The 15,664-nt window shown below is 53.7% G+C and overlaps 1 protein-coding gene across 3 annotated transcripts in view; it reads left to right on the top strand.

The window, feature by feature from the left end:
• Positions 1–12,455, top strand: part of CLIP2 (CAP-Gly domain containing linker protein 2) — a 72,307-nt gene extending 59,852 nt beyond the window's left edge. For 2 of the 3 annotated variants that reach the window (XM_025425776.3, XM_025425774.3), the window contains 7 exons: positions 607–664; positions 2,198–2,281; positions 3,229–3,385; positions 5,384–5,543; positions 7,125–7,310; positions 7,654–7,716; positions 10,406–12,455. In XM_025425776.3, the coding sequence (XP_025281561.3) occupies positions 607–664; positions 2,198–2,281; positions 3,229–3,385; positions 5,384–5,543; positions 7,125–7,310; positions 7,654–7,716; positions 10,406–10,417 (720 nt within the window). In that variant the 3' untranslated portion in view covers positions 10,418–12,455. The remainder of the gene's footprint in view (positions 1–606; positions 665–2,197; positions 2,282–3,228; positions 3,386–5,383; positions 5,544–7,124; positions 7,311–7,653; positions 7,717–10,405) is intronic. The other variant, XM_049111053.1, reaches the window with a different exon arrangement.
• The last annotated feature ends 3,209 nt before the right edge of the window (positions 12,456–15,664 follow it).

Raw genomic sequence — 15,664 nt, 5'->3', positions numbered from 1 at the left:
GCAGGCCCAGAGGACAGCCAGCTTGGGCGGGAGGCTGGACACTTGTTCCCAGGAGCCATCAGGAGCCTGTTGGTATTTGCCATCCAGATTTTTTTTTTCTTAATTGATCTTTTTCTGTGGCTTCTGGGTTTATTATTAAAAAGAAGTCTTGGAGGAAAAGAAGTAGCATTTCTTAAAGTCCCACTGGGAGCTGGCCCAGGGCATGCTCTGTATACACTGCCTTGTGGCAGCCAATGCTTGCTTTATGGATGGGAAACGAAGGCTGGGATTTTGCCTCTGGATGATGACGGAAACAGATTTCCAGGACTAATCTCCACGGGCGTCCCAGGGAAGGAGACATGTGTTTAATATAATAGATGTTTTCAACAAAGGAAGGGGTGGGAGACATTCACGTGGAAGTCGCACAAACAGCCATGGGGGACACTGGGAGCAGGAGGGGGGTCCTCTGTTGTCAGGAAGGCAGGATGGAGAACATCTGTGCTCCTTGCCACTGTATCCAGTCCCTGAGAGCCAATCTGTAGAGGGGTGAGGTGTGCTGGCTGGGTGGGCAGGGGCAGGGGGCAAGAGCGGGCACTGAGCATCCCCCTTACCAGGCTCTTCTTTCAGATGATTGAGTCCAACGACATTTCAGGGGAGAAGGTCAGGATGAAAGAGACCATAGAGGGTGAGTGGCTGCGGGCCGGGTGGGACCCTGGGCTTTCAGTGTATGAAGTGCTGGGCATTGTGCTAAGACTCTTGTTACTTGTTTGGGTTTGTTTTTGTTTGTTTGTTTTTAGATTTTATTCATTTATTCATGAGAGACACAGAGAGAGGCAGAGACACAGGCTGAGGGAGAAGCAGGCTCCCTGTGGGGAGCAGCCCATTGTGGAACTCAATCCAGGACCCCAGGATCACGCCCTGAGCCAAAGGCAGATGCTTAACCACTGAGCCACCCAGGCATCCCTAAGCTTTATTTATATTTTAATCACTGTAGGACTAGTCCTTCCTGCTCTGCTTTTTCAAAATTCTTTTGGTTCTTTTTTTTTTAATTGATGCAACATTAACATAAAATTAGCTGTTTTAGGGGTTCCTGGGTGGCTTAGTCAGTTCGGCGTCTGCTTTCAGCTCAGGTCATGATCGCGGAGTCCTGGGATCAAGCCCCATCTCGGGATCTCTGCTCAGCAGGGAGTCTGCTCCCTCTCCCTCTTCTTGCTGTCAAATAAATAAATAAAATCTTTTAAAAAATAATTAACTGTTTTAAAGTGAATAATTTGGTGGGCATTTAGTATGTTCAGTGTCATGCAATCACTACCTCTATCTAGTTCCAAAACATTTTCATTTCCCCAGAAGGAAACCGCATGTCCATTATCCGTCCCTCTACCAGCCACTGATGACCACTGGTCTGCTTTCTGTCTATGGATTTGCTTATTCTAGACATTGAATATAAATGGCTCATACAGTCCGTGGCCTTTTATGTCTGGCTCTTTTCGCTTAGCATACTACATTCGAGGTTCAATAACATAGCATATGTCAGTGCTCCGTTCCTGTTTATGGCTGAGTAATATTCCATCACGTGCATCCATCACATTTTGTTATCCATCCACCTGTTGGTGGATATTGGGTCTGTTTCCACCTTTTGGCTGTTGTGAGTAGCGTTGCCATAAACACACACGTGGACGTCTTTGGCAAGTGTCTGTTCCAGTTCTTTGGGATGTGCTCCTAGGAGTTGCTAGGTCATATGGTAATTGTGTTTAACTCATTGAAGAAGTGTCTGCCAAACTCTCTTGGCTAGTCTTGCTCTTTTTCCAAGTGAGCTTAGAACCCGCAAATTTGGTTTCCCAAGAGCTGAAATTTTGTTGGTATTTTTATTGGTATTCTGGTAAATTTATAAAGTAACTTTCAGAAATATGCATTTCTAGCACTTTCCATAGATTATCTTGTTTAGGACTGTTCTAAGGCTCTTGGACACACACTGGGTGACATGGGCACCATTATGATCCCCATTTTTCACTCAGGGAAACTGAGACTAAGAGAGAGTTAAATGGCCCGAGACCACAAAGTGTTGGAGTTTCTTATTCAGAATAGGTCACCCAGAGAGAGGGGGCTGATGTGGGGAGGACTTTGGATCCTAGAGGCCAAGCGTGGCCTTGTTTTCGGGTTCCTGTGGGAGGGCCACCCCCTCACCTACTGTACCCCTTGTCTCTCCCTTCTTCCCTAGGCTTACAGGACAAGCTGAACAAGAGGGATAAGGAGGTGACAGCCTTGAGGTCCCAGACCGAGGTGCTCAGGACCCAAGTAAGTGGTAAGTCTCCCTCCCGCCGGGCAGATGCGGGGGGCGGTCATGCCAGTGGGGCGTGGAGTGGGTGGGTCAGGGTGCTCTGCCTCGAGAAGGCGACGTGGGCCAGTCCCCCTGCACTAGACTTACACCTAAGCAGCAGCGAGCAGGAAGGTGGAGCCCCCACGTCCTCCACGAGATGATCGAGGACCCTAGCTGGCTTCTTCCTCCCGAGCCAGCTCTGTGCTGTCTGTGTTCTGCATTTCTATCCACTTTCTCTCTCTCATCTTGACTTCTTCATAGATCATACAGATCTCGCGTAGGTGCCCCCAGCCCCTTTCTGGAGGAAATGAGGAAATGCCAGGATTTTAGACTTGGGGCCTGGGTGGGGGGATGCCAGCCACAACAGTGAACAAGACACAGAGGACACCAGGATGGGGTGGGGGATGCGGGGTGGGCAGGGGGCCTGGGGAGAAGCATGGGTCTGAATTTGTGATTTTGTGAACTGGCCCTACTTCTTGTCTGCCAGAATGCCAATGGTGGTGTCCATGAGATTGCCCCCCATCCTACGAAATGGTCCCCGCCCCCACTTCTATCCATGTGGCCTAATTGGTCCTGGCAAAGGTCAGTTGACCTCAAACCCCTCCAAGGCTCAGTTGAAGATTTAGCTTTCCCCTGCCCAGGACACCACATAAATGCTTGGGTCCTGTCTCCGGAATGGTAGCCTGCTTCCCCAACATCAGAGGGCCCACGTTGCTGTGCTTGGGGTTGTGGCCTGCTTTGTGTAGCTGTTCTCTTGGTCCCTTGCTGTCTGGCTCTGCAGGACTAGAGACACCACACAGTAAACTGTGTCCCTATGGTCTCCAAGAAAACCAGCTCCCAGCCCAGGCCTTGGGCCCCTGCCCCAGTGGGACAGATTTCCACGGAGGTCTTGACTTCTCTGCTCTCTGTTCTCCCCGCCGCCTGACCCTCAGCACTGGAGACAAAGTGCAAGTCGGGAGAGAAGAAGGTGGATGCCCTCCAGAAGGAGAAACGGCGCTTGGAGGCAGAGCTGGAAGCTGTGTCCCGCAAGACCCACGACGCCTCAGGCCAGCTGGTCCTCATCAGCCAGGAGCTGCTCAGAAAGGAGCGGTGAGTTGACCATGGGTGGTGTGGGCAGCCTGCCTGACCCTAACCCTGCCCCCGACCCTGACCCCACTCCACCTGACATTAACCAGTTGTCCTTGGAGGTAGGGCAGGGGTAGGGCAGGTGGGACAGGTGGCTGGCCTCACCAGTGATCGCCGTGCTCCTCTGCTGAGCTCAGATGAAGCCTCAGAATCCTTCTCAACACAGATCTCCAAGCAGAGCTTATAAAGAAAGACTAGTGGTTCCCAAAAGTCTTAGTCTCTGGGACCCCTTTAAACTCTTCAAACTTATGGAAGATTTCCAAAGAGCTCTCAAAAACTGCAAGAAGCCTGGGGCAGCCCGGGTGGCTCAGCGGTTTGGTGCTGCCTTGGGCCCAGGGCGTGATCCTGGGGTCCTGGGATCGAGTCCCACATTGGGCTCCCTGCATGGAACCTGCTTCTCCCTCTTCCTATGTCTCTGCCTCTCTTTCTCTCTTTGTCTTTCATGAATAAATAAATAAAATCTTAAAACAACAACAACAAAAAAAAAAACTGTAGGGCAGCCCTGGTGGCTCAGCGGTTTAGCGCCGCCTTCAGCCCAGGGCCTGATCCTGGAGACCCAGGATCAAGTCCCACGTTGGGCTCCCTGCGTGGAGCCTGCTTCTCCCTCTGCCTGTGTCTCTGCCTCTCTCTCTCTCTCTCTCTCTCATTAATAAATAAATAAAATCTTTAAAAAAAATAGAAAAAAAAACTGTAACAAGTCAGTTGGTCCCATAAATAATATTCTTTTGATAAAAAGTAACCGTTTTCCAAAACAAAAACTGTTTCAGTTTTCAGTTTCTTTCTTTCAGAAAAGAATGGCATTGTGTTACATTTGTGCAAATTTCTTTTGAATGTCCAGCTTGATAGAGGACAGCAAGATTCTCGCATCTTCCTCTGCATTCAATTTGAATGATTTGAAGTATATAATGAAAATCTGGGCTTACATAGTTATGTAGTTGGAAAAGAGAGGAGTATCTTAATATCCTTTTCATACTTTTTTTTTTTAAGATTTTATTTATTTATTCATGAGAGACAGAGAGGCAGAGACACGGGTAGAAGGAGAAGCTCCCTGTGGGGAGCCTGATGCAGGACTCTATCTGAGGACCCTGGGACCACAACCTGTACCGAAGGCAGATGCTCAACCTCTGAGCCACCCAGGCATCCCTTAAAAATAAAATGTTAAGGACACTTGGGTGGCTTAGTTGGTTAAGTGTCAGACTCAGTTTCGGCTCAGGTCCTGATCTCATGGCTTGTGGGATCCAGCCCCACATTGGGCTCCACACTCAGTGGGAGTCTGCTTGGATATTCTCTCCCTCCCCCCATTCTCCCACTTGTGTTTGCACACGTGCACTCTAAATGAATAAATAAATAAATCTTTTTTAAAAATCTTATTAAAATTTTTTTAAAAAATAGAATATCTTGCTACACAAGGGCTCTTGGGTAAATGGATTTTTTAAACAATTTTTTAAAACGTACTCTATTTTTTTTTTTATCTTTTTGAGAGAGTGAATGAACATGTGCATGAGGGAAGAGGCAGAGGGAGAGGGAGAGAATCTTAAGCAGACTCTACGCTGAGTGCAGAGCCTGATTTGGGGCTCAGTCTCATGACCTTGAGATCATGACCTGAGCTGAAATCAAAAGTTGGATGCTTAACTGACTGAGCCACCCAGGCACTCACATTTTATTTAATTTTTAATTAAAGGCTCTGTTGTCTCTTTTTAAAAACTTAAAAAACATTCTAGAAAAGGCCCAGTCCCCTTAACCATGATCCCATCCCCAAATCCCGACCCCTCTCAGGCTGTCACCAAATGGTTGCATGTTCCATGTTTCCACTGCGGCCCCTCCTGGCACAGGTACTGTTTTGATAGCCAGTGCCCCCCTCAGGGTGGTCAGCCTGTAGGCACCTGGCATATCTCTGGAACATGGGAGCAGAGGGTCAGGGCTAACTAGGTTTTCTGTGTGCCATCTGTCGATCCCCGCCAGGAGCCTGAACGAACTTCGAGTGTTGCTACTGGAGGCCAATCGCCACTCCCCGGGGCCGGAGAGGGACCTCAGCCGTGAGCTCCACAAGGCTGAGTGGAGGATCAAGGAGCAGAAACTCAAGGATGACATCCGGAGCCTGCGAGAAAAGCTGACTGGGCTGGTGCGTAGGCAAGGGGGTAGCCTGGGGGAGGGGGAATGCCAGGGTGGGCGAAGGCCACTCTGGCCATGGAGACTGGAGACCTCCTGGGGTCATCCCAGGGACAGTCAAATCCCAGGACAGGTGCACGATACTGTAGAATCACAGGCACGGTCAGTGATGTAGCTGGTGGAGGGGCCGTGGGCAACCCCTTTGCAGACATCGTGGCTGACCGTGTGGAAGACTTCTGAAGACCCAGTGTCCAGAGCTAGGATGGGCTCCTGCAGGGTGGTGAGCTCCCCATCTAGGGTAGTAATTAACCAGAAACCAGCTCCTTCCTCAGGGTTTTGCAGTGAGGATTCATGCATCAGTTTCAGGAAGGAGATGGGACCTATTGGAGCTCCTTCTAACACTGAGCTTCTAGAGCTGAGGCTCCTCCATCAGGAACAAAAGACGAGAAATGATGGGAGCACAGAATAGAACCGTCCCCACCCATCCCCCTGTGGTCAGCATGGAGGACAACCTTGTGGCCAGCGACCGGGCCTCGTCAATCCAGAGTGTGGACAGGACAGGTTCCGGGAAGACAGCCCTGCTGCTGTGGGAAGCTGCTGCAAAGCCCCTCATTGCCCTCCCAGGCAGCTGGTGGGTTCAGCCACCGCAGGAGACGGGAGAAGGGAGGCCTCACGGGCAGGAGGGCGGCACAAGACTCCTGTAGGGTCAGGGGGTCGGGGTCACTCACTGCACACCCTTCCCGTCCTGGCAGGCCTAGCCAGCAGGCAAGATTCCAGGGCCATTTGCTGCCCCTGTGGCTCTGAGTCTGGGCATAACTCTGGAGAAGACAAGGTCCTGGGGCCCGCAAGGACTTTCAGGTCTTGATTCTCTGAGACTTTCCCAGAGCCTCCTGGGGTGGGGGGCAGTGCCTTTCTGGGTGATCTCCATGGGGCCCAGGCTGGTCGAGTTCATACAGGAAACTTTCCCAGGCAGCCTGTCCTGTGCCCCCCTGCACTGTCCCCAGGGCCACAGGAGAACTAGGGAAGGGCTTGGTGGTTAGACACTCCCTGGAGTGAGGGAGTTTTGGATGGAAGAACAGAGTGGAGCAGAAGGATCTGGAAGCACTGGTGCAGGGGCAGAGCAGAGTAGCTTTGTGTGGGAGCAGGGAGGCTGGCAGGTGCATCTCCAGGGCCGGGATGAGCAGGGAGCAGCTCCAGAAGGAGAGGGGAGGAGGGCTCTGAGGAGGACTTCAGATGTGCTGGAGGGCAAGGGCTCTGGGGGTGTGTGGCTGTGGCTCTGGGGGTGAAGGAACACACATGGACGCAGTGTGGAGGGAGTGGGGCCACAGGAAGGAAAGACAGGAGGTGCTTCTGGATCTCAGGACCTGGAGAATGGGAAGCATCTGCCAGCTGGGATTTCAGGGCAGGGGACCTTCCTGGACACTTAAGTGGGGACCCTCGAGTGAGGGAGGAAGGCCTGACCCGGGGATGAAATGGGCCAGAGGGTGGGCCTAGAGGAGAGCGTGCGTTCTCCCGGCACACACATGCACACATCCGTACATGCGTACACACACACGCTCACGCACATTCTCTTCCTCTCCCCCACCGCTTCCAGGACAAAGAGAAGTCCCTGTCGGACCAGAGGCGCTACTCTCTCATTGACCCATCCTCGGCCCCCGAGCTCCTGCGGCTGCAGCACCAGCTCATGAGCACAGAAGACGCGCTGCGGGACGCGCTGGACCAGGCTCAGCAGGTGGAGAAGCTCATGGAGGCCATGAGGAGCTGCCCCGACAAGTCCCAGGTGAGCCGTGGGCCAGGGCTGGGCTGGCCAGGGGGCGAGCCATGGGGTGCTCGCTGTCCTCGGGAAGCGTGGCCCTGTCCTGGGAACCCTGGTCTGGATGGGGAGGTTCAGCCCCGTCCTCTGGGGGTCCCAGCCCAGGGGGGCACATGGCTTGATCCTGAAGAGCTCAGATTCAGCTGGGGATGCAGCCTTGCCCTGAGAGCCTTGGTCCCTTGGGGCCCAGGAACCCCTATTCTGAAGAGCCTCTGATGGTTCCACGGGGGAGGCCCGGCCCTCCAGTGGCCACAGCGGGAACTGCCGCCTGGTGACCCTCGCTCAGCCCCTGCCCGGGACTCTTTAACAGGCCATCAGCAATTCCAGTTCCGCAAACGGCATCCACCAGCAAGACAAGGGCCATAAGCAAGAGGTAAGGGATGCCCTGGCCCCCCGGGGGACACCCTGCCACACCCACGGCCCTCCCACACCCTGGGACCACGGCTGACCTCCCCATAGAAAAAAATCCTGAAAAGCCACCTAAATCACAGAGGTGCATTGTGCCAGAGGCTCTGCAGTGGGGTCTCACGTGCTGGGATCCCAGGGAGGTCACACTCAATTCAGCCATCATCTGCTCTTTTAGCTTTCTTTCTTTCTTGCTTTCTTTCTTTCTTTCTTTCTTTCTTTCTTTCTTTCTTTCTTTCAAGATTTTATTTATTTATTCATGAGAGACACGGAGAGCGAGAGAGGCAGAGACACAGGCAGAGGGAGAAGCAGGCCCCATGCAGGGAGCCCGATGTGGGACTTGATCCTGGGACTCCAGGATCACGACCTGGGCCGAAGGCAGGTGCTAAACCGCTGAGCCACCCAGGGATCCCTGTCTTTTAGCCTTGTTTCTTTTTCAAAACCTTTTATAATAAAAGTTTTTAGGTTTCCTATTAGGAAACTTTTGGGGGGAAAACCCAAAATAGAAGATACTCAAAGAGATGACCAAGATTGGCTTTTTTTTTTTAAGATTTTATTTATTTGACAGAGTGAGTGGGAGAGCACAAGCAGGGGGATGAGACAGGCAGAGGGAGAGGTAGAAGCAGACTCCCCGCTGATCCAGAAGCCCAATGTGGGGCTCGATCCCAGGACCCCGGGATTGTGACCTGAGCTGAAGGCAGACTCTCAACCACTGAGCCACCCAGGCGCTCCCCATGCTCCTTTTTTTTAAGCAAAGATTCCTCATTTGGGGTTTGGCTAATGGTTCCTTGTGATTTGAGCCAGGTTATGCATTTCAGGCTAGAATACATCCTCAATGTTGTGTCCTTCTCTGGGCCTCACAGCTTGAGGGACATGATGTCCACCTGCCCTCACTCCTGATGTGAATTTTGATCACCTGGTCAAGATGTTGTCTGATTTCTCCACTGTACAGTGACTGGTTTTTTCCTAACAAGCAGTCTGTGGAGAGAGACTTTATGATCCCATGAATACCCTGCGCCTCCCCAAAGCACACCCTGGATTGAGCATCTGTTGATGACTCTTGCCTGAGCAGTCTTCACTGTGATGACCGTGATGACTGTAAAGTAGCACCTCCTGCAGCATCTTGATGGAATAGGTGGCATAGTCCATATTCAAGATTCTCTCCTAGTTGTTTTACAGAATATATTTTTTAAAGATTTTATTTATTTATTCATGAGAGACACAGAAAGAGAGAGAGGCAGAGACACAGGCAGAGGGAGAAGCAGGCTCCATGCAGGGAGCCCGACGTGGGACTCGATCCTGGGTCTCCAGGATCAGGCTCTGGGCTGAAGGCGGTGCTAAACCGCTGAGCCACCTGGGCTGCCCAGAATATTTTATTTTTATCCTATTTTATTTTTTATTTTTATTTTTAAGGTTTTATTTATTTATTTGAGAGAGAGTGAGAGAGCACAAGCAAGGGGAGGGGCAGAGGGGGAGGAGAAGCAGACTCCCTGCTGAGCAGGGAGCCCAATGCAGGACTCGATCCCATGACCCCGGGATCATAACCTGAGCTAAGGCAATCATTTAACCACCTGAGCCACCCAGCACCCCAAATTTTAATTTATTTAAGTAGGCCCCATGCCAGGGGCACCTGGGTGGCTCAGCGGTTGAGCATCTGCCTGCAGCTCAGGTTGTGATCCTGGGGTCCTGGGATCGAGTCCCACGTCGGGCTCCCTGCAGGGAGCCTGCTTCTCCCTCTGCTGATGTCTCTGCTTCTCTCTGTGTTTCTCATGAATGAATAAATAAAATCTTAAAAAAAAAAAAAAAAAAGTAGGCCCCATGGCCAGTGTGTAGCCCAGCTTGGGGCTTGAACTCAGGACCCTAAGATCATGACCTGAGCTGAAATCAAGAGTCAGAGGTTTCACTGACTGCACCCCCCAGGCGCCCCTTGACTGTCATGTTCTAACATGTCCCACCCCACAGTTAACCCCAGGAGTCACCCACAGTGTGACAGGCACCCACTTGACTCCCAGTGCCAGCCTGATGAAGTGACAGGAATCCAGCACCGGCTCTGTCCCTGGCTGGCCATGTGACCTGCACGAGTGAGGCTGGAACATGGGAAGGCACGCAGGTCCTTCCATCTGGGACAGTGGAGCCCCTGGCCCCCATGCTCCCTTAGAGGCAGGAGAACCTTGGCTGCCAACTCTGCCAGGAGCCAGGCCTGTGGGTAAGAGGCAGAGAGAGAGAGTTGGGGGGGGGGGGACCCTACACCAGACCTGCCAACAGCGGAGATGGGTGATGTTCATACTTTGTGTGGCTCTGTCCCTCCAATAACCCTGCAAGGCGCATGGGCTCATCCCAGTTTACAGACATGAAAACTGAGGCCAGGAGTCTCCACTCCAGTTTTCATTGCCTTGGATCCGGCCTCCACACAGGCGCCCCGTGCTCTTTGTAAAACCCATCTGCTCTCGCCTCTTCCCTTCACCTGCTCCCACCCCGCCTCTTGTCTTACCAAGCCCCCCAAACATGGCAAGAGAAACTTTTCTGCCCCAAGACCTTTGCATATGCTGTTTCAGCTACCCGGCACAGGCATACAGCCCACCCACCCCCTTTCCTATGACACCCCCATCCCCACCCCTCCTGGAGACACCTGCTAATCAAGCTCTTCCTCTCTCCAGGAGAAGCACTGACCCTGAGGGATCCCATGGAGCGGCCCCGTCCACACCAGAGCCCCTGCAGCCTGCCCCGGTGGCGCCCCCTCCAGGCAGGGGCCAGGACTGTCACTTTGGAGACAAGAACAGTGTTTGTAACAATAACGTGCCCACTGCCTCGGACAATCCCCCATCCCTGACCCACCTGCCGGACCAGGAGGCTTCCTCAAGCACGACCTTCCACAGAGAGCGGTACAGTCCTGGCCTGGCCCCCGGGACCTTTGGCCTGGACACCCCGGATACCCCAGCAGTTTCCAGAGTTTGTTGAGGGGGAGGCCGAGGGGATCTGGCCAGGCCCCCTCTCCCCAGAAGGAGCTGCCTTGCGGACCATCTTGGCACCCCGGGCATGTCCCTGCCTCCCTTTCTTCTCTTCCTTCTCCCGGGTTCCCCTTTGACCCCAGAGAGCCACGTCCCGGGAAAGAGTCCAAGGAGGCCCAGCTAGGCACCAGGGAGGGGAGTCCAGTCCTCGGGAGCCAGGTGGGGCCCCCTTTTCTGCAGCCACTTCCAGGCTAGGTGGTGTCCAGGCTTCTTGTCCCCACAGACAGTGGTACAAGCCCCCCACCCCCAGCCCATCTACCTAGTAAGGCCCAGATTCAAGTTGTTGGGCGGCAAGGTCCTTCCCCTCCTCGACCCCCCAGCACCAACTCATATGCATAGCTCCAAGCTGCAGGCCAGAGGGTCACCACCAAGGCCAGGAGCCACAGTATTAGGAGAGTTTGGAAGCCCCTCCCCTCGCCCCTGCCATGGGCCTGGCTCGAAGCTGGGGCAGGGCGGCTACCGGGGAGCCCAGGGCTCTAGGCAGGTCTTGACTGGGCAGTAACGTGGTGTCCCCTGGGCTGACCAGATGTTCCAAAACTGGGCCTCTTGTTTGTCCACACACCCACGCAGGCTCTGACACAGACACCCACTGACTTTGGCATCCACACAGTGGGTCACACACACACACGGGGCCCTGTGGGTGGGGTGTTTGCGGCCAGCCATGCTCTCGGGCCACATAAGATGCACAGGCCTGGGTGCCCAGAACACATGCCCTTAGGACCGAGCCCCCAGCCTAGCAGTGCCGTGCCCACACACACTGCTCACGTTCCTGTGTACACACCCAGGTACACGTGGGCAAGTGTTCAGGACGTGTGTGCCATGCACATCCATCAGAACGCACATGTACCAACAGCCCCCTCGCTTCCCAGGCACCTGCCCAGAACTCTGTAAGCCTTGTCCCCCTGTAGCCAAGAAAAGAGCCCAAGGGACATTGGTGATAAGAAACATCTAACCACCTCTCCCCTCTGCCCCTTGAGCCCCGCTGAGTTCCTCCAGGCCTGTGTGTGGTGGGAAAAGCCAATACAAAAGCCTCTAGAGCTGGAGGACCCATAGGTCATTGTCTCGTGCCTCAGCGTCCCCACGGAGGGCCTGCCTCCACCTCCCCCAGCTCAGGGAGAGTTTTCACTCGGGGCCCTCCCCTGCCAGGGCCTTAAGGGGGAAGCCTGTTGTCCCACGGAGGCGTTCCAGAAGCACGTCAGGAAGGGTATGGCATCTGTGCCTTGGGTGGCTCCTGGGTGCTCCTTGGCACAGGTGTGTATGGCTCCCATCCTTGCCCAAACGCAGCCCATCCTGGAGGGGCAGCCAGTTTGTCCCATCAGTCCCCACTCCCCACTGGCTTCTGGTAGCTCTCGCATGCGGTTTTATTAACAACAGTCTAGAAGCGATGCTTTAGTGGCCTAACCCGGAGTTAAATACTACTCTTTCCAGCAAAATCCGGCAGCTCACCCCGCCTACAAGAGGCACTGATTAGTCTACTAACAGCCAAAGGCCCACACAGGAGGGGCTGAGCCCCCCAGGGCGGCTGGCAGGTGTCAGGTGGAAAGAAACCATTTGCTTGTGAGCGTCTCCACCTGCCGGTGTAGGCTCAGCCATGCCCCATCCCCAAGCCCTCCCGCACCCTTGTTCTCCCTAAAGTGGAATTGTTGAAGTGTGGCGAGTCCGTGCTCGAGACAATAAAGCTTGTGACTGACGTCCAGGACCCGAGCTGTCTGCTTTTCTCTGTGGGCGTGCCAGGAGTGAGTCTCATCCTATTAGTTGCCAGCTAATTCCTACTCAGTTGTGAATGGCTGATGCCTCAGAGAGCCTGGCATTAAGAGGTCCAGGAAAAAAAAAAAAAAAAAAAGAGGTCCAGGAGATTGGGACCTGGCCTTGTCCAAGGAGCAGGAACCCAGCAGGGATGGGCCGAGGACCAGAGACAGTGGGCAGCAGGGGGCAGGCTCAGCAAGGCTGCCAGAGAGCGCTGGGGATTTGGACTCGACTCTGTTAGAAGTATGAGGGAGCCCCTAGGAAAAGGTAAAAATCTCCCTGATGGGCAGAAGAACTAACATGAGTTCCCTGAGTTCAGCTAGAACACAGAGAACCTCAGAGAGCGAATTCTATCTCCTGCAGCCAGCTTTCCAGAGATCGAGTGAACAGTCAAGGTTTTGGGAGCTCCAAGGTCATTTTATAGGCCTTGCACTTGACGCCGCCGCCCTGGGAGACTATGCAAACCTCTCGAGGTTAACAGGAGGTTAACAGCTGAACGTGTCTGGAAGCTTTGCGCTGGCTCCCAGGCGCTGCGTCAGCAGAGAAGGAGGAAGCAGGGGGAACTGTCCTTGGGTGAAGAGTTTGAGGAAAGGGCTGTGTGCACAGGTGCGGCCAGGGCTAAGGGACCCCCAGGGACTCCGTGGAAACCATCGCAAAGCAGCTGTGGCTGGAACTGCAGCTGTCCAGAGGATCCCACCCCAGGTGGGAAGATGCTGGAAAGTGATGCCCCCAGCTCTCCGGCCTTCCTCCGGCTGCCCCTCCCCAAGCCTGAACCCAACCCGGAGCCGAGCATAGCAGCCTATTGCAGGGCGAGAGGCCGGCCCCTGGGCACACACAGCCCCGATGGAGGGGGTGCAGATGGGCCTGGAGGTGGCAACAAATAGGAAGCAATCGGCAGTATCCATCACAATAATGTGCTGGATAGATTTCTACAGCCCCCTGGTTTTGGCTTCGGCCGCCTCGAGTGTTCTTGGGCTCTGTCCTTCCAGAACCGACCTTACCCACCCAGCATTTTGAAATTCAAAGAGCTTCTGCAAACAAGATGCTTTCCTCTCCAGGCTTATCAAACACTACTGTGATTTCTGGTTTTTTTTCATTGCCCCCCAGGCCCAGTCACAGAAATGGGGTGGTGGCTGCGGGCGCTAAATGTATCACCCTGCCCCGGGGAGGGTGTGGAGTTGGGGGAGCATTTCTTTGACTGGTTTAGCCTTCAGTGGGAACTGCACACTGAGGGTTTGTGGTCAGAAAAAAGGAACACCTCCCGCCATGGCTCCCACGCCAGCAGGCAGGGACGGTCACAGGGAGAGTGGGGGGCCTGACCTCAGGCAGAGGCCTGCAGCACACAGCTTACTGTCACCAGCACTGACAGTGTGGGGGACACGAGGTCAGCTGCCAAAGGGCCTGAATCTTGAGGAAGGAACTTCTCGAGTCTGTCTGCCCAGGGGTCGGCATCCAGAAGGTGTCAGAAGGAAGGAAGACCCCTGAACCAGCATGAGATACCCAACTTGAGTGTGGGAGTGTCCTGTCCTCAGGGGTTCACATGCTGGTGCTCGGAAGTGGGATGGGGGTGGGGGCTTTAGGAAGGCAGGAGGGCTTTAGAAGGGCTGGAGGGGTGGCCTTGACCCTGTGTGTGTGTGTTTGGGGTGGGATGTGGGGTCTGTGTGGAAAGAGCTCAGAGACTGGACATCCTTGACATCCAGCCCAGCCGCCACCCTCCTTGACATCCACCCTGCATGCCAACCCTGCAGACCAAGCCCTTGGCTCCACCTCCTTGACCCTCAGCCTCCTTCTCAGCAAGCTATAGAAAATAAAGCTCAATCTCTGTAGGGTCTAAATGAGACCCCTGAAGAAGCCCTTAGATTAAAAAGCTCTACTGATTGTTTCTCCCCATCTCCTAGCTTAGAGGGGGAGGTTCCCTTGCTCCACCTGCAGGCCCGTGGGAGCCCCAGCTGCCCTCTGGGTATGCCCCTCCACAATTCAGCTTAGGGTCAGCAGATCAGATCACTTCCACCGTAGGGGAGGAGCCCTCTTAGGGGAGGAGCCCTCGAGCTCAGCACAATCTCAGGCTGGAGATTACGTGGGACGGGACAGAGTGCAAGAGGCATTGTCTACGCCAGAGACTGTTGTTGGATTGGTGGTGTTTTGTTTTGTTTTTTACATTTTTAAAAAAGCTTTTATTTATCTAATTGACACACAGAAGGAGCACAAGCAAGAGAAGCAGCAGAAGCAGGCCAAAAGGCCTGAATCTTGCAAAGCGTGGAGCCTGACCCAGGGCTCGATCCCAGGACCTCAGGATCATGACCTGAGCTGAAAGCAGACACTTAACCAACTGAGCCACCCAGGTGCCCCTGATTTATCTTATAACTGGAAGTTTGTGCCCCTTTTGATCCCCTTCACACATTTCACCGACCCTCCCCAACCCCCTGCCTCTGGCAACTGTTCTCTGTATCTATGAGGGTTTTTAAAAAATTTTATGCCACAGATAAGTGAGATCATACAGCATTTGTCTTCATCCATTCTTCTCTGGATGCACAAGTGAGCTGAGAAATGTATACTCTCCCCATGAAGACATGGCAGGAGAGAAATGTTGGTAATCGTATTACTAATAAAAGGGGACGGACAGACAACCTGGCACCAGGGTCTGGGAGGTCTGTCACCATTAAGCCCCCAGGTCCCTGACTCTGGGCTCGGCCTGCAGGCAGCTGCACGAGGGCTGGGGGACGGGGGCAGCACCACGACCACCCCCAGGAGACTGAGCAGAAGCTCGCACTGAGGGTCCCCTGCTGGCGAGGCTCCCATCCACACTCCAGCTAGGAATCTCAGACTGGACCAAGCCGGGGCATAAAGAAAACCCCCTTCTGTCTGCACTGCCCAGACCAGAGGCAGGAAAGAGAGAGAGAGAAGCTGACCAGTGTAGACAGAAGCTACCACAGGGCAGCTGTTGGGAGACACTGAGCAGAACAAGCCTCTGAAGACAATCTGCCCAAGGAATCCAGAAGAATTGCAAACACGGTGGGATCCATTGCTGTCTGTATAACAGACTAAATGCCGTTTAAAAAAAAAAAAAACCCTCTTTTTTCTTTTAAGATTTTATTTATTTATTCATGAGAGACACACAGGAAAAGTCAGAGACATAGGCAGAGGGAGAGGTCCCCTGTGAGG

This window comes from Canis lupus, chromosome 6 (assembly GCF_003254725.2).
Source record: "Canis lupus dingo isolate Sandy chromosome 6, ASM325472v2, whole genome shotgun sequence".
NCBI lineage: Eukaryota > Metazoa > Chordata > Mammalia > Carnivora > Canidae > Canis > Canis lupus.
The sequence above is the reverse complement of the archived record's forward strand: the minus strand, read 5'-3'. Positions and strand labels throughout refer to the sequence as shown.